The sequence below is a fragment of the Mesocricetus auratus genome, unplaced genomic scaffold, assembly GCF_017639785.1.
Source record: "Mesocricetus auratus isolate SY011 unplaced genomic scaffold, BCM_Maur_2.0 Super-Scaffold_100027, whole genome shotgun sequence".
Lineage (NCBI taxonomy): Eukaryota > Metazoa > Chordata > Mammalia > Rodentia > Cricetidae > Mesocricetus > Mesocricetus auratus.
Window position 1 is genome coordinate 15,435,560 of NW_024429208.1, and position 17,031 is coordinate 15,452,590.

At 43.3% G+C, this 17,031-nt stretch overlaps 1 protein-coding gene and 1 long non-coding RNA gene across 15 annotated transcripts in view; one reads left to right on the plus strand and one right to left on the minus strand.

Annotated features, from left to right (window-relative positions):
- The window catches only part of LOC110341008, a 28,948-nt gene extending 28,610 nt beyond the window's left edge, over positions 1 to 338 (plus strand). Inside the window, exon 7 of the long non-coding RNA XR_002382883.2 lies at positions 118 to 338. This is a non-coding gene — a long non-coding RNA (uncharacterized LOC110341008). The remainder of the gene's footprint in view (positions 1 to 117) is intronic.
- The window catches only part of Ank3 (ankyrin 3), a 561,730-nt gene that overhangs the window by 36,779 nt on the left and 507,920 nt on the right, over positions 1 to 17,031 (minus strand). For 9 of the 14 annotated variants that reach the window (XM_013113893.3, XM_013113894.3, XM_040732586.1 and 6 more), the window contains 7 exons: positions 10,408 to 10,619; positions 8,661 to 8,868; positions 7,674 to 7,770; positions 7,006 to 7,234; positions 6,250 to 6,375; positions 5,409 to 5,531; positions 3,660 to 3,741 (listed from right to left, as the gene is read on the minus strand). In XM_013113893.3, the coding sequence (XP_012969347.1) occupies positions 3,660 to 3,741; positions 5,409 to 5,531; positions 6,250 to 6,375; positions 7,006 to 7,234; positions 7,674 to 7,770; positions 8,661 to 8,868; positions 10,408 to 10,619 (1,077 nt within the window). Of the gene's footprint in view, positions 1 to 3,659; positions 3,742 to 4,943; positions 4,971 to 5,408; positions 5,532 to 6,249; positions 6,376 to 7,005; positions 7,235 to 7,673; positions 7,771 to 8,660; positions 8,869 to 10,407; positions 10,620 to 17,031 lie in introns of all 14 variants that reach the window. The other 5 variants (XM_040732583.1, XM_040732581.1, XM_040732584.1 and 2 more) reach the window with 1 other exon arrangement.

Genomic DNA, 17,031 nt, shown 5'->3' on the forward strand with positions numbered 1-17,031 from the left:
CGAATGTTTCCTCTGCTACAGCTTGTCCACCATAAATTGCACCTAGTTGGAACCATTTCAGTATGTGAATCCGCACATTAAGTATTTGATACTCTTTTTTTTCTTTCTCTTTTTCAGAAAAACCACTCAAGCTTTAATCATGCAGAGTCCAAAATAACTAGTAAGAGACAGGCAACTGGTGTGCAAATTGTGAAGCCACTGGATTTTTAAATCTGTTTCTTCCATGCAGGATTGGTTATGTTTCACACCCAAAAAAAGCCAATAAGAGCAAGAAACTGCCTGAGTCAGAGAGCTGTCAACCCAAAACTTAAAACAAAGAAGAGGAATGTGTGCATCGATCCTTTTTTTCCATGCAGTATATTCCTTTTGATGAGGGGAGGGGAGGAAAGAAAATGTGATATGAAATGAATTTTAAAATGCATGTGTACATACACACATACAAAGGGGGGGGGTAAAACAGAAAATACGGTTCATGGTTACCAGAGCAAGCAAAGCAACTGAAAACGTTTCATCATGCGGCGATTTATCATAACAAACAAGCCAATGAGGTAATACAGTTTCAAAGCAGTATTATGCATGGTATATATAATGTTTACAAATACTTTTTCAAGAACACTTGGAAAGAAGAGTACACTTTTTCCATGAGAGGTGAAGTCTTGGTATCTTTTGAGATTTTAGGAAACCTTGTGACACATTATTGAATATATCTGCAACAAAAGAACTCCATAGCTAGATCTTGCTTCATTATAAGGAGAACAAAATTTATGTCTTTATCCCCCCCCCATTATCTGGTCTACTTTTTAACTCTCAAAAGGTATCATGGGGGAAACCCAAAAAAGCACAAATATATTTTGAAAACCCCATATATATCAAGTACCTACAGAGGCATTAGGTACAAACGTATATGTTTATCAAATGCAAAGGTGCTAATGCTGGTACCTTTCAAGAACATTTCTCATAACCTTGGTTACTCTAAACACAGCAACAGCCATGAGGAAAGATGGGTCCAATAAATACCAACATTCTTCCCCAAACAGACAAGAAACCCACACGAGGTAGGTACACATTGGGGACAACAAATTCAAGCTTAGCCTTCTTCTCTACTCCCGTATCTCTTAAACCAAGCCAGCTGGCCACAGGTTTGGAATGCCTGCCAAAGGCTAACCAATGTCCCATGCCAGAGATGAGCACAGTCTTGGTCCAAAAGGGCAACAGTTTACAGCAACACCGAGACACAGAAGACATGAGGACCTTTTTCATCATTTATGCTCTTCCTCGAACTGTGCCCAGGCCACTGCTATAATCCCCTCACAAGGGTGAGGATTTCCATCTCTATCGTACATTTAAAGGCAGATATTTGGAACATGCCTTCTCTAGCTCTGTTTTAGCCTCACTAGAGAGGAAGAGCTAAGGGGACCTTACACAGTCGTTAGCACCAGTCCTAGTGCCTAACCTGTAGGAAAGGCCATACTGGAGACACATGCCTTGATTCGATAGTGTGGGCTCAATGTGTCCTACCAGAAACTGGGAAAGGGTCTCTACTGTTTGGCTTAATTAGGAAAAATTTTTTTCTGTGTGTGCATGCAACACATGAATGCAGGTGCTGTGGAGGCCAGAAGAGGATGTTGGATCCCCCTGGAGCTAGAGTTACAGGCTACTGTGAGCTGTCTGACATGAGTCCTGGAACCCGAACTTGGGTCTTCTGCAGGAGTAGTAAGCACTCCTAACCGCTGAGTCATCTCTCCAGCCCTTCATAAGATGCCTTTTGGAGTACATCTATGATTTCTCATTTTGAAAGGAGCCATCACATTACCACTTGGCTGAACACTTTAGGTTTTAGTGACATCCACTTCAGGACTCCCTTTGTGAGCATGGCTGAGTCTGAGCACTGGGCAGTTGACAACAAACACCCCAGGCAGTAGGGAAAGGGGCAGAGGGATAATGGAAAGTATAACTTATTTAGAGTCTAAAACCTTCAAGGCCTTGGGACATTTCCCTTCTGTTCTCTTAGTCCCTTCTTATTCTTCTGTTGGACACAAAATAGACAAAACCCTTCCCTTCTGCCAAAAGCCAATGACAAGCTGAATAGATCGAACACCAACCACCCCAACAGCCACACTTTTGTATGCAAGGAAAACTCACTGAGCACACAATGGGCCTGAGATTGTTCAGGTGTCCCAACAACGAGCACCTTGGAGACAGCCAAAGGGAAATCTGTCTGGGTCATCATGTCTCTGACTTAAAGCAGTTGCCCCAACAAGCCTGTCCAAGCCTAAGAATGATACCTCAGGGCTCCCAATGACACCCAGTGAGGGTCACAAAAGAAAACAGCATCCCAGAGTTACACCCAATTAACTTGACTGAAAAAAGCAAATAGTCTCAGGCATGTCCCACTTCCCTGCTCTGTCACAACAATAATTCATTTCAGGCTTCTGGTTCTGGAGGGACAGAGCTGTGTCTGCCAGAGGAGAAAAGTCAGTTCTGAGGGAGTGTTCAAGAATGTGGTAGCCTTGCTATCTACCTTCCTCTTGTATTCCATATTTGGAATCTGAACCCAAAACCTTTCTTAATGGGAGTCAGAATCAGATGTGCTATGCAAGTATTAGAGCCGTTTCCGGCTTGTATGTCACATGCATGCTGGCCCACTGGCCTCAGAGGAGGTGGAGGCAAACAAGACTACGGCTCTTACTGTGACATTTCCAAGCCTCTGGGAGCCTAAGTGTGAATAGCTAGGGATCAATGGCAAAGTATTTTCTTCTAATTCTTTGAGCCACAGCTGTCCACTGGTTACAGTGGCAGCAGGACCCAGTGGTGATCAAACGGGGTGCTGCATTCTGTACTCACGGGTCCCTTTGGGGTGGGGCTAACTCTAGGGCTATGGTGACCATGGGATATGAACACGGCAGCCACACAGGAAGAAAAGGTAGTCAGCAGAGAGAGAGAGAGAGAGAGAGAGAGAGAGAGAGAGAGAGAGAGAGAGAGAGAGACAGAATACGACCAAATAAACTTCACAACCACCTTGTGAGACAGTTAAGAGTATACTCAAACAGCCACTAGAAGCAGAGCACTTTCCCGGCCGAGTTCACGGACAGTCTTAGAAGTGAGATCTTGATGAAAGGCAGAGAGGAGATTGGATAAGAAGTCCAGAGACGACTAGGACCACCCCCGGAAGAGAGTGTATGAGTCTAACAAAGGGAAACAAACTGGAAGCAATATGCCACAGTCTAGTTCTATTATGAGAACTGAGATGACAAAGTGACCTAGCAATCCTATGCCACCACGAATATGCAGAAGTAAACATACACTTTCCCCTTTGAGCACAGACTTAAAGGAACACAGGCACTTATCTCTGAGCATATTAACAATTATCAAAGTGAAGTCAAGACTTTAAAAGAAAACAAAAACAACTTATAAATAAAACAATTAGTGACCAGCTTCAAGAACAGAAATATTTTCAGCTATGGCCTGGGGTACTTGTAGCAATGTTTTCAGTGAGGTATGGAGCATTAAATTTCATAATTGGGTTATGAAATAGACCCTGTAGGCAATTGTTTTTGGGTTACCCGTTTTCCAAATGACATCAAAATTTAGTGTGTATAGAAAAAATGTCTCTTCTTCTGAAAATCGACATAGATTAGCGAATGTGTTAGGAGACTCACTCATGCCAGGCTCAGTCAAGTAGCTGTAGCGCTTACGTAAAGCTAAAGATGCAAAGCTCTGCCGTCTGTCCGCTTTCTCAGCCTGGAAAAGAAGAGAAGAAACCGTTTCCACCTTCCCTGGGACACCTTTACACAATGAAATATTTCATTGGATAGGATGGTCATGTCCTGTCCACCCTTAGGCATTATTTCCCCCTTGGGAGTCTGACCCCTGCCCTCAACTCTCAACATAGACCACCATGTAGCAGGTTTTAAGAACACCCACACAGCAGACCAAGGGGGACTAGAAACGTTGAGCAGTGAGTTTCCACCAGTTCATTATACTGAAAGCGCACAGGTCGCAAAATAGGCTCGCTTGTGTGAGTCCACTCAAGGAGAAACGATACAGAAAGTATCATCCCAGAATCCACTGCGGGTACACAGTAGAAATAAGATTACAAACAAGTCAGCAGTTGTGTGACTTGAGCTGCCTTTGTAACTGCCAGCTTATTTATGGTTGACAATTATTGTGGGTTCTTAGAAGTCCAATTATCACAGAGCTTATGGAAATGCACAGAGATAAGTTATCTTGCAAAACTGGACAATGGCTCTCTTAAAATACGGCTAAGATCAGGCTGGATACGTGGGGCAGAGGTTAAGTGTGGATACTGCTCTTCAAAGGACCTGATTTTTGGTCCTGGCACCCACATCAGGAAGCTCACAATCTCCCAGGGGGTTATCTCATGTTCTCTCCTGGCCTCCAGGGTCACTGCACGTGTACACACCCACACAGAAACACATATACACATAAGTTTAAAAAAAAAAGGAAAATCTTTTTTAAAATGGCCAAGATAAATTCCTTAGCTGGGATGGCAAACATCTATCAGCAATTGGTGAGAAAATACTTTACGTTACATAAAACAGTTGATTGTACAACACAATTCCATATAATAACCAAGGTCTTGAGTTAGAAGTGACAACAGAGCAGGTAGCCAGACGGCAGTGGGTAGTAAAATACACCTGTGAAACTTATGCATGGCAATCTGTCATGTTTAAAGATGCTTACATGACTGCAGGTTTGTCATTAACTAGTGTATTGTTTTTCCAGAATACACTGAAGCACGCCTATGTTCACAGGAAGAGTGAGCCACTTTCAAGAAGAATAGCTGACTCTCCCTCACACAGGCTAAGACGGACAATAGCACTTAAGACTGTCCCCACACTTGAGCCCCGCTGCAAGCTTTTCATACATATCCAGTATCTATTCTACCTCGGATAGAATAAAAGCAGAAGTTTTCATATTACCTCATCATCTTGATCTGACTCTGTCTCCTTTTGGTCCCAAGATGCATTGCAGAGACAAGGAATATTATAATGGACAGCAGGGAAAAGAGTGTCAGGATATGAAAAGGACTAAGTAGGGAGCACACAAGGCAAGCTGGTTTAGAAAGCAAAGCAAAGCAAAGGAAGCCAGTAAAAAAACGGTATCACGGACCATACATCCATGGCAGATTAACACGTGACAGTCATTGGAAGCATAAAAAGCTACAAACTACCAGCGGAAGCAATCAACAGAGGACTCTGTCATACAGACTTGTAGGAACAGGACACCACAGGAACAAGACGTCATCTACACACAGAGACTAACACAACTCGAGTTTCAGGGGGCTTTCCAAGGGACACAAAGCATTCCTTAGTGACATACCAAGGGCCCGTTGCCTCAAGACCAGGGCGGGGGGAATGTGGAAATAAACCAGTTTTAAAAGATACCTTTTTATGTGCAGGTAGAGTAATATTTAAGTTGCAAACAGCCGTTTGGGGTAATCCCTTTGTTGTCTTCGGCTCTTTCAGGAAAGACAGACGGCCACAGGGCTCTTGGCTGGTGTCTCTAATCTAGAAGAATTTGGGTAACTGATGATTACACAAAGAGACTGATTCTTATCTAAGGGTGAGACATGTTTGTTTTATCAAGTACACAGAGAGGGAAAGGATGGTGACCCAGGATGAACCTGGCAAGGTACCAGAGTCTCGGGTCCTGGCTTACACAATAGGATGGCCACCCACTTGTCTCAAGTGACAAGCCATTCTGGGCTATATGCATTACCTGTCTTCCTACTGATTGAACTTAAAGCTTCCGGGCTTGAAACAACAAATGGTGTGAGCCCCCTCACTCTGCCTGAACCCCCATGGAAATAAAAATCAGAGTTACCTGGGTTGTTTCATTTTACAAACACTTCTTTGAATTATTTAATTTTATATTTTGGTATCTTTTGAGACAAGAGCTCACTATGTATGTAGAGCATGCTGGCAAACTCACAAAGATCTATCTGCCTCTGCCCTCCTGGAGTGTTGGAATAAAAGGTGTACACCACTAAACTGGGTTCCGTTTCTTTACATTTAAATCATATATATATATATATATATGTATAAGTTCATCTACCAATAATAAAGTTTTACTAACTTGAAAATCCACCCTAGTAGAACTAGAGCAAAGTCTGATCTTGTTCTTAAGTCACATTTGGTGGGATAATTCAAACTAAAGAACCATTAAAAAAAAGTTTATTCTCTCAGAACTTTAAAAACTGCAGAGTCGATATTAAAGATGATTTACCTTGATGGAAAATGGAAGTCTGTTTTCTTTGAAAGAATAGAAGTTAAAAACAAGCTGCTGAGCTCCTTTGGTAAGAGGGGCCAGGTTTCCATAGCAATCAACAAATATGGGCTTTCCTTCCAGAACCTTCCAGAGTAAAAGAAACACACAATCTAATGTTAACTTGCCCTAAAAGAATTTTGAGTGTTTTAAGTCAAATAACATTCAAAGACTTACATAATCACATCAACATGAGAAAATTCCTTCTATGGAGTTGTTTGCTTTAAAAATATGTCTGGGTGCTTACACTCCAACAGCCGTAATTAGTAGCTATTATTACAGACAGGTGTACAACAGAATTATATTTCTCTGCCAACAGTTTTAAACATGTCAGAGAAAATGCCTGCCATCATTTCCTTATGTAGACTGAGATGTGCCATTTTTTGGCTGGCCAATACTCATATGATCTCCAGGTTTGAAAAAGGAAAATAGTGGTACTGTGTGTGCAAAGTGACCACACACACACACACACACACACACACACACACACACACACACACACAACCACAGGACAATGGAGAGTAGTTGAGATTCATTAGTATTCTATCTTAACCAGCTGAGGTGAACTCAAAGCACTTTATATGAGGATGAATTCATTTCAAAAGTTAAAACGTGGACATCATTGATATTTATGTCTAGTGTGTGCTGTGATGGTCCCTAAGTAAGGCCACATCTGAGAGATGCAGCAACAGACACTCGTTCTTGTGGCCCCGGTACCTCAATGTCTTTGCTCCTGGCCACCTCCTCAAAGTTCTCCTGCTGCTCCAGGGTTTTGTCTGCCCTGTCGTCCGTCATGCAGAAGCACCGCAGGGAGGACTCCACCGGGTCATTCGTTTTGGCAAAAACAACGAACTTGGCCATGTAGGGGACACATATCAACTCTCTGTATAGCTGTGAGGCCAGCCCTACAGTTTCTAAAACCTGGTGGCAGTCTGCAAGCCAAAATCTGAGAAAAACAAAACACAAAGTGTGAAAACGAAAAACAAACCCCAATAACAACAATCCCCCCAAAATAAACCCCAAAGAAGTCTCAATGAAGAAAATCAGGGGCTAGGGGTATGACCCTCTGGTAGTGCAAATGTTTTTAGTGTGTTTATCCTCTCCACATAAAAAAAATCGAATTATGAAATACAATGAAAAAAATCAGAATCTAACAATCAAACATTATAAACTTTTTAAATGGCAAAGATATTTACTTTCTATCAAGCAAAAAAGTTTATTCCTCAATAATAGTTTTTCTAAAAAAAGTAACACTAAGGATCTTCTCTCCTCCCCCATAAATTTAAAAGAAATTATATTGTATTGACAGCAGCATTTTTTTTTTTACTTCCCCAAAATGTGAGAAAATGAAATCTGTGATGCTTCTGGAACTTTCACGTCCATACCTGGCTGAAACATTGGTTGTGAAAGACACGCACTCCTTTATGAAGGTCAGAGGGGTAGTTCCTGTGATGTCTTCCCATTGAGCCGGCGAGGTGCCCCCTGGGAACAGCATAGACAGAGTGGCTTTACCATAAGGTTCTCCCTGCAGACTAACTGCTCGTTGTCTGGCTGTTCTTCCGGCAACCACTAAGAATGTGGCCAGCTACAGCGCTTTGGGTTCTGTGGTGCTGTGAAGGTGACTGTCTCTGCCCAACTTCATGGTCTTACCTGCTAATGGGGAGTTCATGGGGATTCACAAGTACATACATACATACATACATACATACATGCATACATGCATACATATATATATAATTTTCTCTCTGTCTGGATCACCAGGGGGTAGTTTAAACTTGGGGTAATTTGTCACTGCCAGACTTAGTAGTTTCAGACTGTGTGTGTGTGTGTGTGTGTGTGTGTGTGTAGAACTTGTTAGATTCAGCTCTTCTACGATGTGGGTTCTGGGTATTGAACACAGGTTGTCCGGCTTGTCTGCAGGTGCCTTTACTTGCTAGCCATCTTTTGGGCTTGAGGTCTGGACTCTAGGTATTTAGAATGTGTTCTAAGATCTGGTGACAAGGAAGAGCACAGCTGGGTGACACCAATGGCATCCTCAATACCTCTCATTCAGGCCCTGGAAGACCTTCTCCCAGAATTCGTTTGTTTCCCTCGTCCAAAGGATGCTTCTGGGTTGATTACCTCTGTCGTGGTTGCCAAGAAATTCCCTGAGCACTCCAGTTGAGCCAATAACACCTCGATAATACTGAGAGAGCGTGATTACTAGTACACCAGTATCAGGGGACAGCCCTGAAGTTTAAATATTCCAGGTGGAAATTCTTCCCATTGAAAGGCCTGAAGAGACTAAATACACGACTTATCCTTGTTTCCTTTGCACCTCTGCGCCCAGTCACGGCTGACAGATAGGAGTGACTACAGGGAAGGAACCAAACCTGTGATGCTACAGAGGAGGCGGAGGTTGGGCGTGGTGTCCCCCTTGTACCCATTGGACACGCCTTCTCCTGAGGGTGGGGGCACCGGAATGGTCATGGTGATTGGCTTATGGAATTTCCTCCTTCTTGGTTCCACGGTGACAATTGGGCTAAATGTTGCTTTGTTTCCAAGGATCTTTTTCACAATCTCCTCTGGAACTGGCTGAGCCTACAGACAGTGGAAGAAAGCAAAAACAAAACCCTAAATAAAAGTAGATTTTTTTTTTAGTTAGAAGATGTAGGGGTTTTTTTTTATACCCCCCAACACAGGGTTTTTCTGTGTAGCTTTATAGACCAGGCTGGCCTCGAACTCATAGAGATCCACCTGGCTCTGCCTCCTGAGTGCTGGAATTAAAGGTGTGTACCACCACATAGCTCCAGAAGACATAATTTTAAATTGAGAATGGTGGGAGGACACCTTACAAAAGAAATCCATGTCTGTCTTTACCCTTTTTCTCACTGCTTCAGGAAGGCAGAGAAATGAAAAGACGCTAACGTGGGCAAGCAGTGGTTTCCTCGGGGGAGCTGGCCATGCTGACTTGCTGGGAGGAGAAGGAACCAAATCTCAGAGCGAACAGGAGGAAAGCAAGGGCAACCTCAGTATATGCTAACCCTGAGCAAGATGTACCCAAAAGTCTCACAAAATCATGCTGTACAAATAAACAAATGAATGAATAAATAAATAAATAAATAAATAAATAAGTGGAAACCGTGAGGCTCTCAGAGCTGAGGAGCAATCTATAAATCTATAACCCAGACGGATGAATTCTAGTCAGCCAGGCCTAACTTACTCCATTTGGTATCTCTGCAGTCTGGTGAATTTGGTTCAACACAGGGGTTAGGGGAAAGCAATCTTACTGACACACAGGGTTTGCAACTCAGAGTGTTTCAACTGCCTACAACACCTCGGAATGAGAGTCTAGCCCCACAAAGAAAAGCTGATGCTCAGTTCAACTTTTAATCACGGCATTAACCAAAATGATAATTTCATCCTTTTCTGTTTAACTTCTTCAATAAAGAAAAACAAGGAGTTAAAGACTAACCTAACTGAAATGAGTAAATATAAGAAAGATTATTTTTGCCAAGATTTCCAGTCAGCTTTCTAAACCCAATCAAATTCCAACTGGTTTGGATGAAGCCCAGCATTTATGAAGTCCTTAAGCTCAAATGTGAGCACTCGAGACCAAGCACCCACAATGAGAAGGGATATCTTCTAAACAAACCAATGAAGATGATTCGTATCACTGGTAGAGGTCATCAGGTGTCCTTCTCAAAGTGCTCTCTGTCTTATTTTCTGAGACAAAGTCATTCCAGGAATCTGGAGCTATCAGTCAAGACTGACTGGGATTCTCCTGTCTCCATTCTTTCCCCATTGCCAGTGCATGCCACCACAGCTGGCTCTTTTTAAATGGGACTGGGGATCGAACTTGTGGTTCTCATGCCTGCCCAGAAAACATTTACCAACCGAGCCACCTCCCCAGCTCCAAATGAGTCTTTTAAGTGGAACATGGCTGAAAATCTACACCCTCGTTTGACCAGTCAGTAAGCTGGCTTTACACTTGAAACACTTTCCATTTGAGGTAAGTCAATCATCCCCCAAACAGTCTAATTATCAACGTCACAAATGATTAATTACTGGAAGGCTTCTGGAGCAAGACATACAAGTTCTCTACATGTACAGAGAAAGCCGATGCTTTGCCATCAGTACCTGGAGACCCACTCGGATCCTTTTGGTTAAGGCACCCTCTGGGAAAGACGCCTGGACCAGGGGCACGGTGGTGCTGCTCAGAATCCCACCCTCAGGACCGATCTGGTTGCTTTCCTGCTTAATCCGGGAAACCACGGCAAAATACTGGGGGAAATCCTTCGTGATGATCCTGCAGATCCGCTTTGTCCCCAACTCTTCTGGGCTGTCAAGTTCTGGAAGACAGAAAGGGTGAGAAGCTGTGAGCAGGTGTCTTTGCATAAAGCACCTTGACACCCACTGATGTTTAAAACAGTTTTTAAAATGATGTTTTTGACATGAGGTCTCATGTAGCCCAGGCTGGCCTCAAACTCACAAGATAGCCAGGGATGAACTTGAACTTCTGATCCCTTCCTGTCCTCCTAATGGTCCCTGCCAAGTGCTAAGATTACAGACATGTGCCATCCATTACATATAGTTTTCTGGGGTGCTGAGGATTGAACTCAGGACTTCATGCATAATACACAAGCACTCTGACAGCTGAGTCATAGCCCCAGCCCAGGAACATAATTTTTAAGATCTGAATTAATACTCTGAAACATGCACATTGAACACAGTTGCAGGGTCCCACAAAACATTTCAACTTAAAAACATCGTGCAATGCATGAATGAGTTCACATACAGTGATCTCAAATGTTTCCTTTGCAGCTTTTTGAAATGTGCAGTATGCCACTGTCATTGAGCTCACCCACTTTCCTGTATAGTCCCATAGCAGAACACTTTGTACCAATGCTCAACCTCTCCCCACTTCTCCCCAGCCTCTCCTACCTACCATTCTGCCTTCAATTAGTACAAGACCAACTTTGTTACCTTCCATGCCTGTAAGATCACGCAGCATTTGTCTTTTATGCCTACTTCAACTCCCAATCTTAATAGTTGGCTATCTTTCTATTTAGTAGCTATAACATATATACATATATTCATACACATACACACACATTTATGTAGAGAAAACAACAGGGATCACAAAATATCAAGCTTTGCAAAGATACCATACAACTATTAATAAATTCTGCTTGGGAGGAACAAGCATCTCTAAACACTGGGATCTTGGTGGGCAGTGGTAGTAGATCTCTAGTTTGGGATTAGGGCAAATCTTCCTATCTGAGACTGAAAATCCAGAGCTTTAGCAAAAGACTGGGGGTGGGGTAAAGATGGCTCCCTGGTTAAAAGTGCTTCCTGCTCTTCCAGAGGACCCCGGTCCAGTTCCTGGTGCCTATGTTAGGTAGCTCACAACTGCCAGGGAATCATCTTGTTGACCCAAGTGGCTATTTTACGTACAAGAGTGTGATGCTTTCCATGACAAGCAAAACCAGTAAACTTGAAAGAGGTACATTAGGAAAGTTAACAGTCCCAGCTGACACAAGGGTTGATGTGCTCAACGCCCACGCGGGCTGTGACTTGATAGGAGACACATGAGGGGACAAACGAAAAATGTTAGGGGTACTCAACTCCCTGAAGCTGGGAAATGGTCAATAAAAATACAATGTTCAAATTAACATTTCACATGGACATAATTAAAAAGCAGCAATGATCCCCCCCATCCATCTCTCCGTCAGCTGAAACTAAGCATCCTATTTTGAAGAACCAGAAAGTTAGGAGAGAGTGTGTGCACTCCTATGATCACAGCCAGGTGTTAATGGCAATGATCTTCTGGGAATGTCATTGAGGGCTTGTGAGAAGGTTCACTGCTGATGAGCCTGCATCTGATCCCAGGAACCCACAGAGGAAGGAGAGGACCACCTCCTGAAAGGTGTCCTTTGAACACCCCATGTATGCCACAGCACCCATAACCCTCCCCCAATAATAAATAAAATTAAAATTGAAGAGAATTGGGAACCTTTTGCCCAAAATGAAATTGGACCTAGAAGTCCTATTTTCTTACAGTTTTTTTTGTAAGCTTATGCAAAACTTCATTGTTTGAAAGATGAACACTGGACAGCCATATGCTCATCAATAGGACATGCCTCTCACCCACAGTCCACACAGCCCTGTGGGGTACACAGTAAGCTTTAGATTCACTGATCTACCAAGTGTTTACTGAAGGCCCACCATACACAGACACAGGAATTAAAGTTATCACTTACACGGAAATTACAGTCTAATAGAGGGAGTGGGAGTGTGTAGCAGAAACAGCTAAACTGAGAAGAAAGTAAATCCAGGAGAGGAATAGGAGGTGACTAGGGAACGGGGGGGGCAGGGAGGAGGGTCCCATTCGAATGTAGTGTCTGGAGTAGATGGTATTAGAAGAGACAGCATGGAGCCGGGCAGTGGTGGCGCACGCCTTTAATCCCAGCACTGGGGAGGCAGAGGCAGGCGGATCTCTGTTAGTTCGAGGCCGGGCTGGACCGATAGATAGCCTCCAAAACAATACAGAGAAACCCTGTCTCGTAAAACCAAAAAAAAAAAAAAAAAAAAAAAAAAAAAAGAAGAGACAGCATGGAAGGGAGGAGCCCAAGAAGTGACCCACAGGGCAAGGAAGGAGAGAAGATATAAGCCATATGCTAAGTATAAATCCCATTAGGAAAACCATGTCATTGAAACATGTCTGTGTATCTTTATGAGAAAGTTGTAGAAGGACCTTCAAGTGTAACAATGCTTACATCCCGGGGACAAGAGATGCTACCGAGGGTGGAAAGACAGTGGGGGGACATCATCCGGGTCAAAGGAACAACTCTCAAACTTCAGGGGGCAGATCACCGCTATTTTCAGTGGCCAGTGCTCATATGAGCCTCTGAGGACAATTTTGTCTAGGGTTAAAATCAGGACTGGTCCCAAATAAAGATAGTAGAACAATGAATGCATCATTGCACAGGTAGATCATTAGCACATTCTACAGATCAACCCCTGAACACTGAGTTTGGGGGATCAAACCAGTTGTCCATGAGGGGAAATAAAAACTGGGCTCCTCCTGGACAGAAAATGGAATCGGAACTGTGCTCTTGTCTGTTTTGGTGGCATCAACTTCCCCTCTGCAAACCTAGACGCTGGAGGAAAAAGATAAAGCAACGTTGCCCAGAATAGCAACTAAGTGAGGAATCAGGAAAATATTGCAAAGGAGTTTGCAACTGAGAGGAAAGTACCCCGACACAGTGGTTTAGCTTATGCAAGAGAGTGAATTCCCAGAGTTCATAGCACCTGCAGCCACCTGAGAAAGAAAGTACAGATCATCTGTGTGGCTAACTGTACCACACCATCACCAGCTCAGTGGTATCTTTTGCTTTCACCACCAGTTTGCCCTTAGGTTGTCCTGCAAGGTGGATCAGCTGTCCATGAAGACTGTCTTAAAGCTGCATTCAAATAGGCGAGTTTTTCCTAATTCTGCTAAGAAGGATCTATTTGTACTGAGAGTATGAGACTGCTCAAGGGCATTCCCGACCCACTGGGGAGGTAGGAATATTTTGAGAGATTGTTAACAATGCACATTTACTGTGTTTACACATGTGTGTCTGTGTGTGTTGGGTATATGGTAAGGATTTAATGTAGAAACCGCTGCATCACATTCCGGGAACTAATGAGCTAAAAAACAACCCTGCTACTTTGTACAATGGAGGTACCTGGTTACACATCCATTGTATCAGCTTTGGTGGGCATTAACACCATCCAAGTTCAATGTGTGCATGTACATTTCAGATATAGCAAGCAAGTGCTTAATGGAAAGGGTATATTGTCTTTTTTTTTTTTTTTCTTGAGACAGGGTCTCTCTACATAGACCTGGCTATCCTGGAACTCACTATAGACCAAGCTGGCTTTGAACTCAGAGAGATCCGCCTGCCTCTACCTCCCAAATGCTGGGGGGATTAAAGGAGTGCACCCAGCTATTTGTTGTCTTGAGACAGGGTCTCATGTTAGCTCAGGCTGGTCTCGAACTTGCTTTACAGCCAAGAATGGCCTGGAACTCCTGATCTTCCTTCCATATGCTGAGAATATATGCTTGAGCCACCACACATAACAAGAGGCTGATTTATAATCTGTGTGCAAAGAAGGTTCCAGAAGCAGTTTGTCAGTGGCCTGCAGCTTCTGACATCTTTCAGGATTAGCCAGGGCCTTGGGAGCCCTGCATTGCCCTCCGTCTACTTTAAAGCTTTTATCAAATATTCTGGCCCCATTAAAGTTTGCATACTGGTCGACTGTCAACATACACATTAATATTTAACCCTCAGCTTAGAGGAACACCTCCGATTTGGTGATTTGAGAACTGTCACAGACAAGTGGCAATATTCAGGGCTCCTCTAGGCACCACCTTTCCATAGGGTCACATACAGCCTGGAGTATTCAGATTTCCAGGCCACAGCACGAGAACACAGTAGAAACAAGATCTTTCCAAGTCTCCTCATAGCCAGGTTATCCCGTGTTTGTGTGTTTAAAAACCGTGCAATTTGTCCCCCAAGAATCAAAGTAAGTCCAAGAGAAATGCAAACAAAACAAAAAACAACAAAAACCTATAACCAAAACAAACAAACAGCAATTAGTGATATGGTGGTTTAGAAAAAAGAACCACAATCATTAAGCCCAGGCACGAGAGGGAGGCCGCAGGTGGACGCTAAGATACTGCGGAAGAAAGTAAACGATGGGGCCGGAAGCAAGCGTGGGGAGGCAGGAGGAGTGAACCGCATCCAGTGACGTCACTGTGGAACCCTCATCTCACAATCTTCCCTCAGCAGCAGCAGGGTAAGAAGGAGTCTGATAAATCATTATGTGGGACGAGATGGCCTTCTAACAACCAACTACCACGTTTTTTACACAGCCATGTACCTATCCACGGAACGTGTGTAGAAAGGGATAGAGAGGGCAGAGGCAAAACTAGAAGATGTGGTACCCAGAGTGTGTGCAGTGGGGCTGGAGAGATGGTATTGAACCCACAGGATCTGGGTTCAATTCCCAGCAGCACCCACATGGCAGCTCACAACTGTCTGTAATTCCAGTTTCAGGAGCCCCGACACCCATGGTAAAATGCCAATGCACGTAAAAAAATAAATACAGGGAGGCAGGGGGCTTGAGGAGATGGCTCAGGTCAAGAGTGTTCACTGCTCTTGCAGAGGACCTGGGTGTATTCCCAGGACCCTCATCAGGTGGCTCAAAACCACCTGAAACTCCAGCTGTATGGTATACAATGCCCTCTTCTGGGAGCTCACCCCCCCCCCAAGTAAAACTTATAGAAAACAAAACACTTAACGAATATTTATGGGCTACTACATGCATAACAATAGTAAATAATATAGAACTATGATAAGTAATAAAACTACATTTTGCTATAGGTTTTTCTTTAAAAAGGAGCTGAAACAACAGTAAAATGTTGTAGCTGAATGTCTGAAAACAGGTAACTGCTCAGTGAATTGTTTGAAGCAAAGGGGAAAAAGAAGCCATTATGTTAGGAGCGGTGGGGAAGTCGGGGGCAGATCTAGGAGAACTATATGAAATTCTCAAAGAATTAATTCAAATGAAAAAGGAAATAGGATACTAAAGACCCAGGAGTGGGAATAACACAAACTCTCAACGCTTGGCCTCAACTTGTGGACACAACCACTATCTGGGGTAGCTTCTCTCACTCAATGCTTTTGATTCCGAAGTTGGTGTGCACTAAAAGTTAGGTTTCCTTTTCCCAAAGGACGAATTAACCCATGTGAAACCACATTAAACTAAGCATTGTTGGGCACTGATAGGCTGGCATACGGCAGTTGCTAAACCAGTAACCAAGAAACGGGGAATTCAATCAACAACGAGAGAAGTATAAACGATTTCCCCTCTGGAGAACCCACAAGCCTTCAGATCATACTTTAAAATACAGGTAGCAGGAAGTAGCTGTTGTGGGCTCTTTTAATAGTTTTTATAAAGAGTTCCATGGAAGGCTCAGGGAGATGGCTTATTAGTGGGTACAAGTGATTGCCCTACAAGCCCAGTGACCCACGTTAGGTCCATGGAACCCATTGGAGAAGGACAGAACCTGCTGTGGGATGCCCTTCTGTAAGCTGACGATGTGTTTCATTACCATTGGTTAATAAACAAGCGGATTTGGCCAACAGTCAGAATAGAACCAGGTGGGAAATCCAAGCAAAGATACAGGAAAAAAGAAGGCAGAGTCTGGAGAAGCAAGATATGCAATAACAAGCCACGGGCCTTGTGGTAAAATATAAACTAATAGAAATGGGTTAATTTAATTGTGAGAACTAGTCAGTAATATGTCTGAGCCACTGGCCAAACAATTATAATTAACGTTAAGCCTCGGAGTGGTTACTTGGGAACTGGAGGGTGGGAGAGAAACCTCTATTTATAAGAATCAACTCTTGAAAGCCGTCCACTGGTCTCCATAGACACGCCCACAGCCACACAAAAACTTAAAAAGATTTTTAAAAGACTTTTAAAAAATTTATGTGTGAAAAAGTGGCTTTAGTCCTTAGTCCCCAGTGAGGTCTGTTCCGGCCACGTGTTTATAATTCTAGCTACTTACTATTTAGGGGACGGCCTAAGGGAGCTAAAATCTCATGAGAATATAGAACTCCTCTCACAGTTTTCATGAGTCCACACAACCAATAATAAAGTCTGACAATACCAGTATCTTTCGGGGGTGGGGAATGAGTTTATATACAT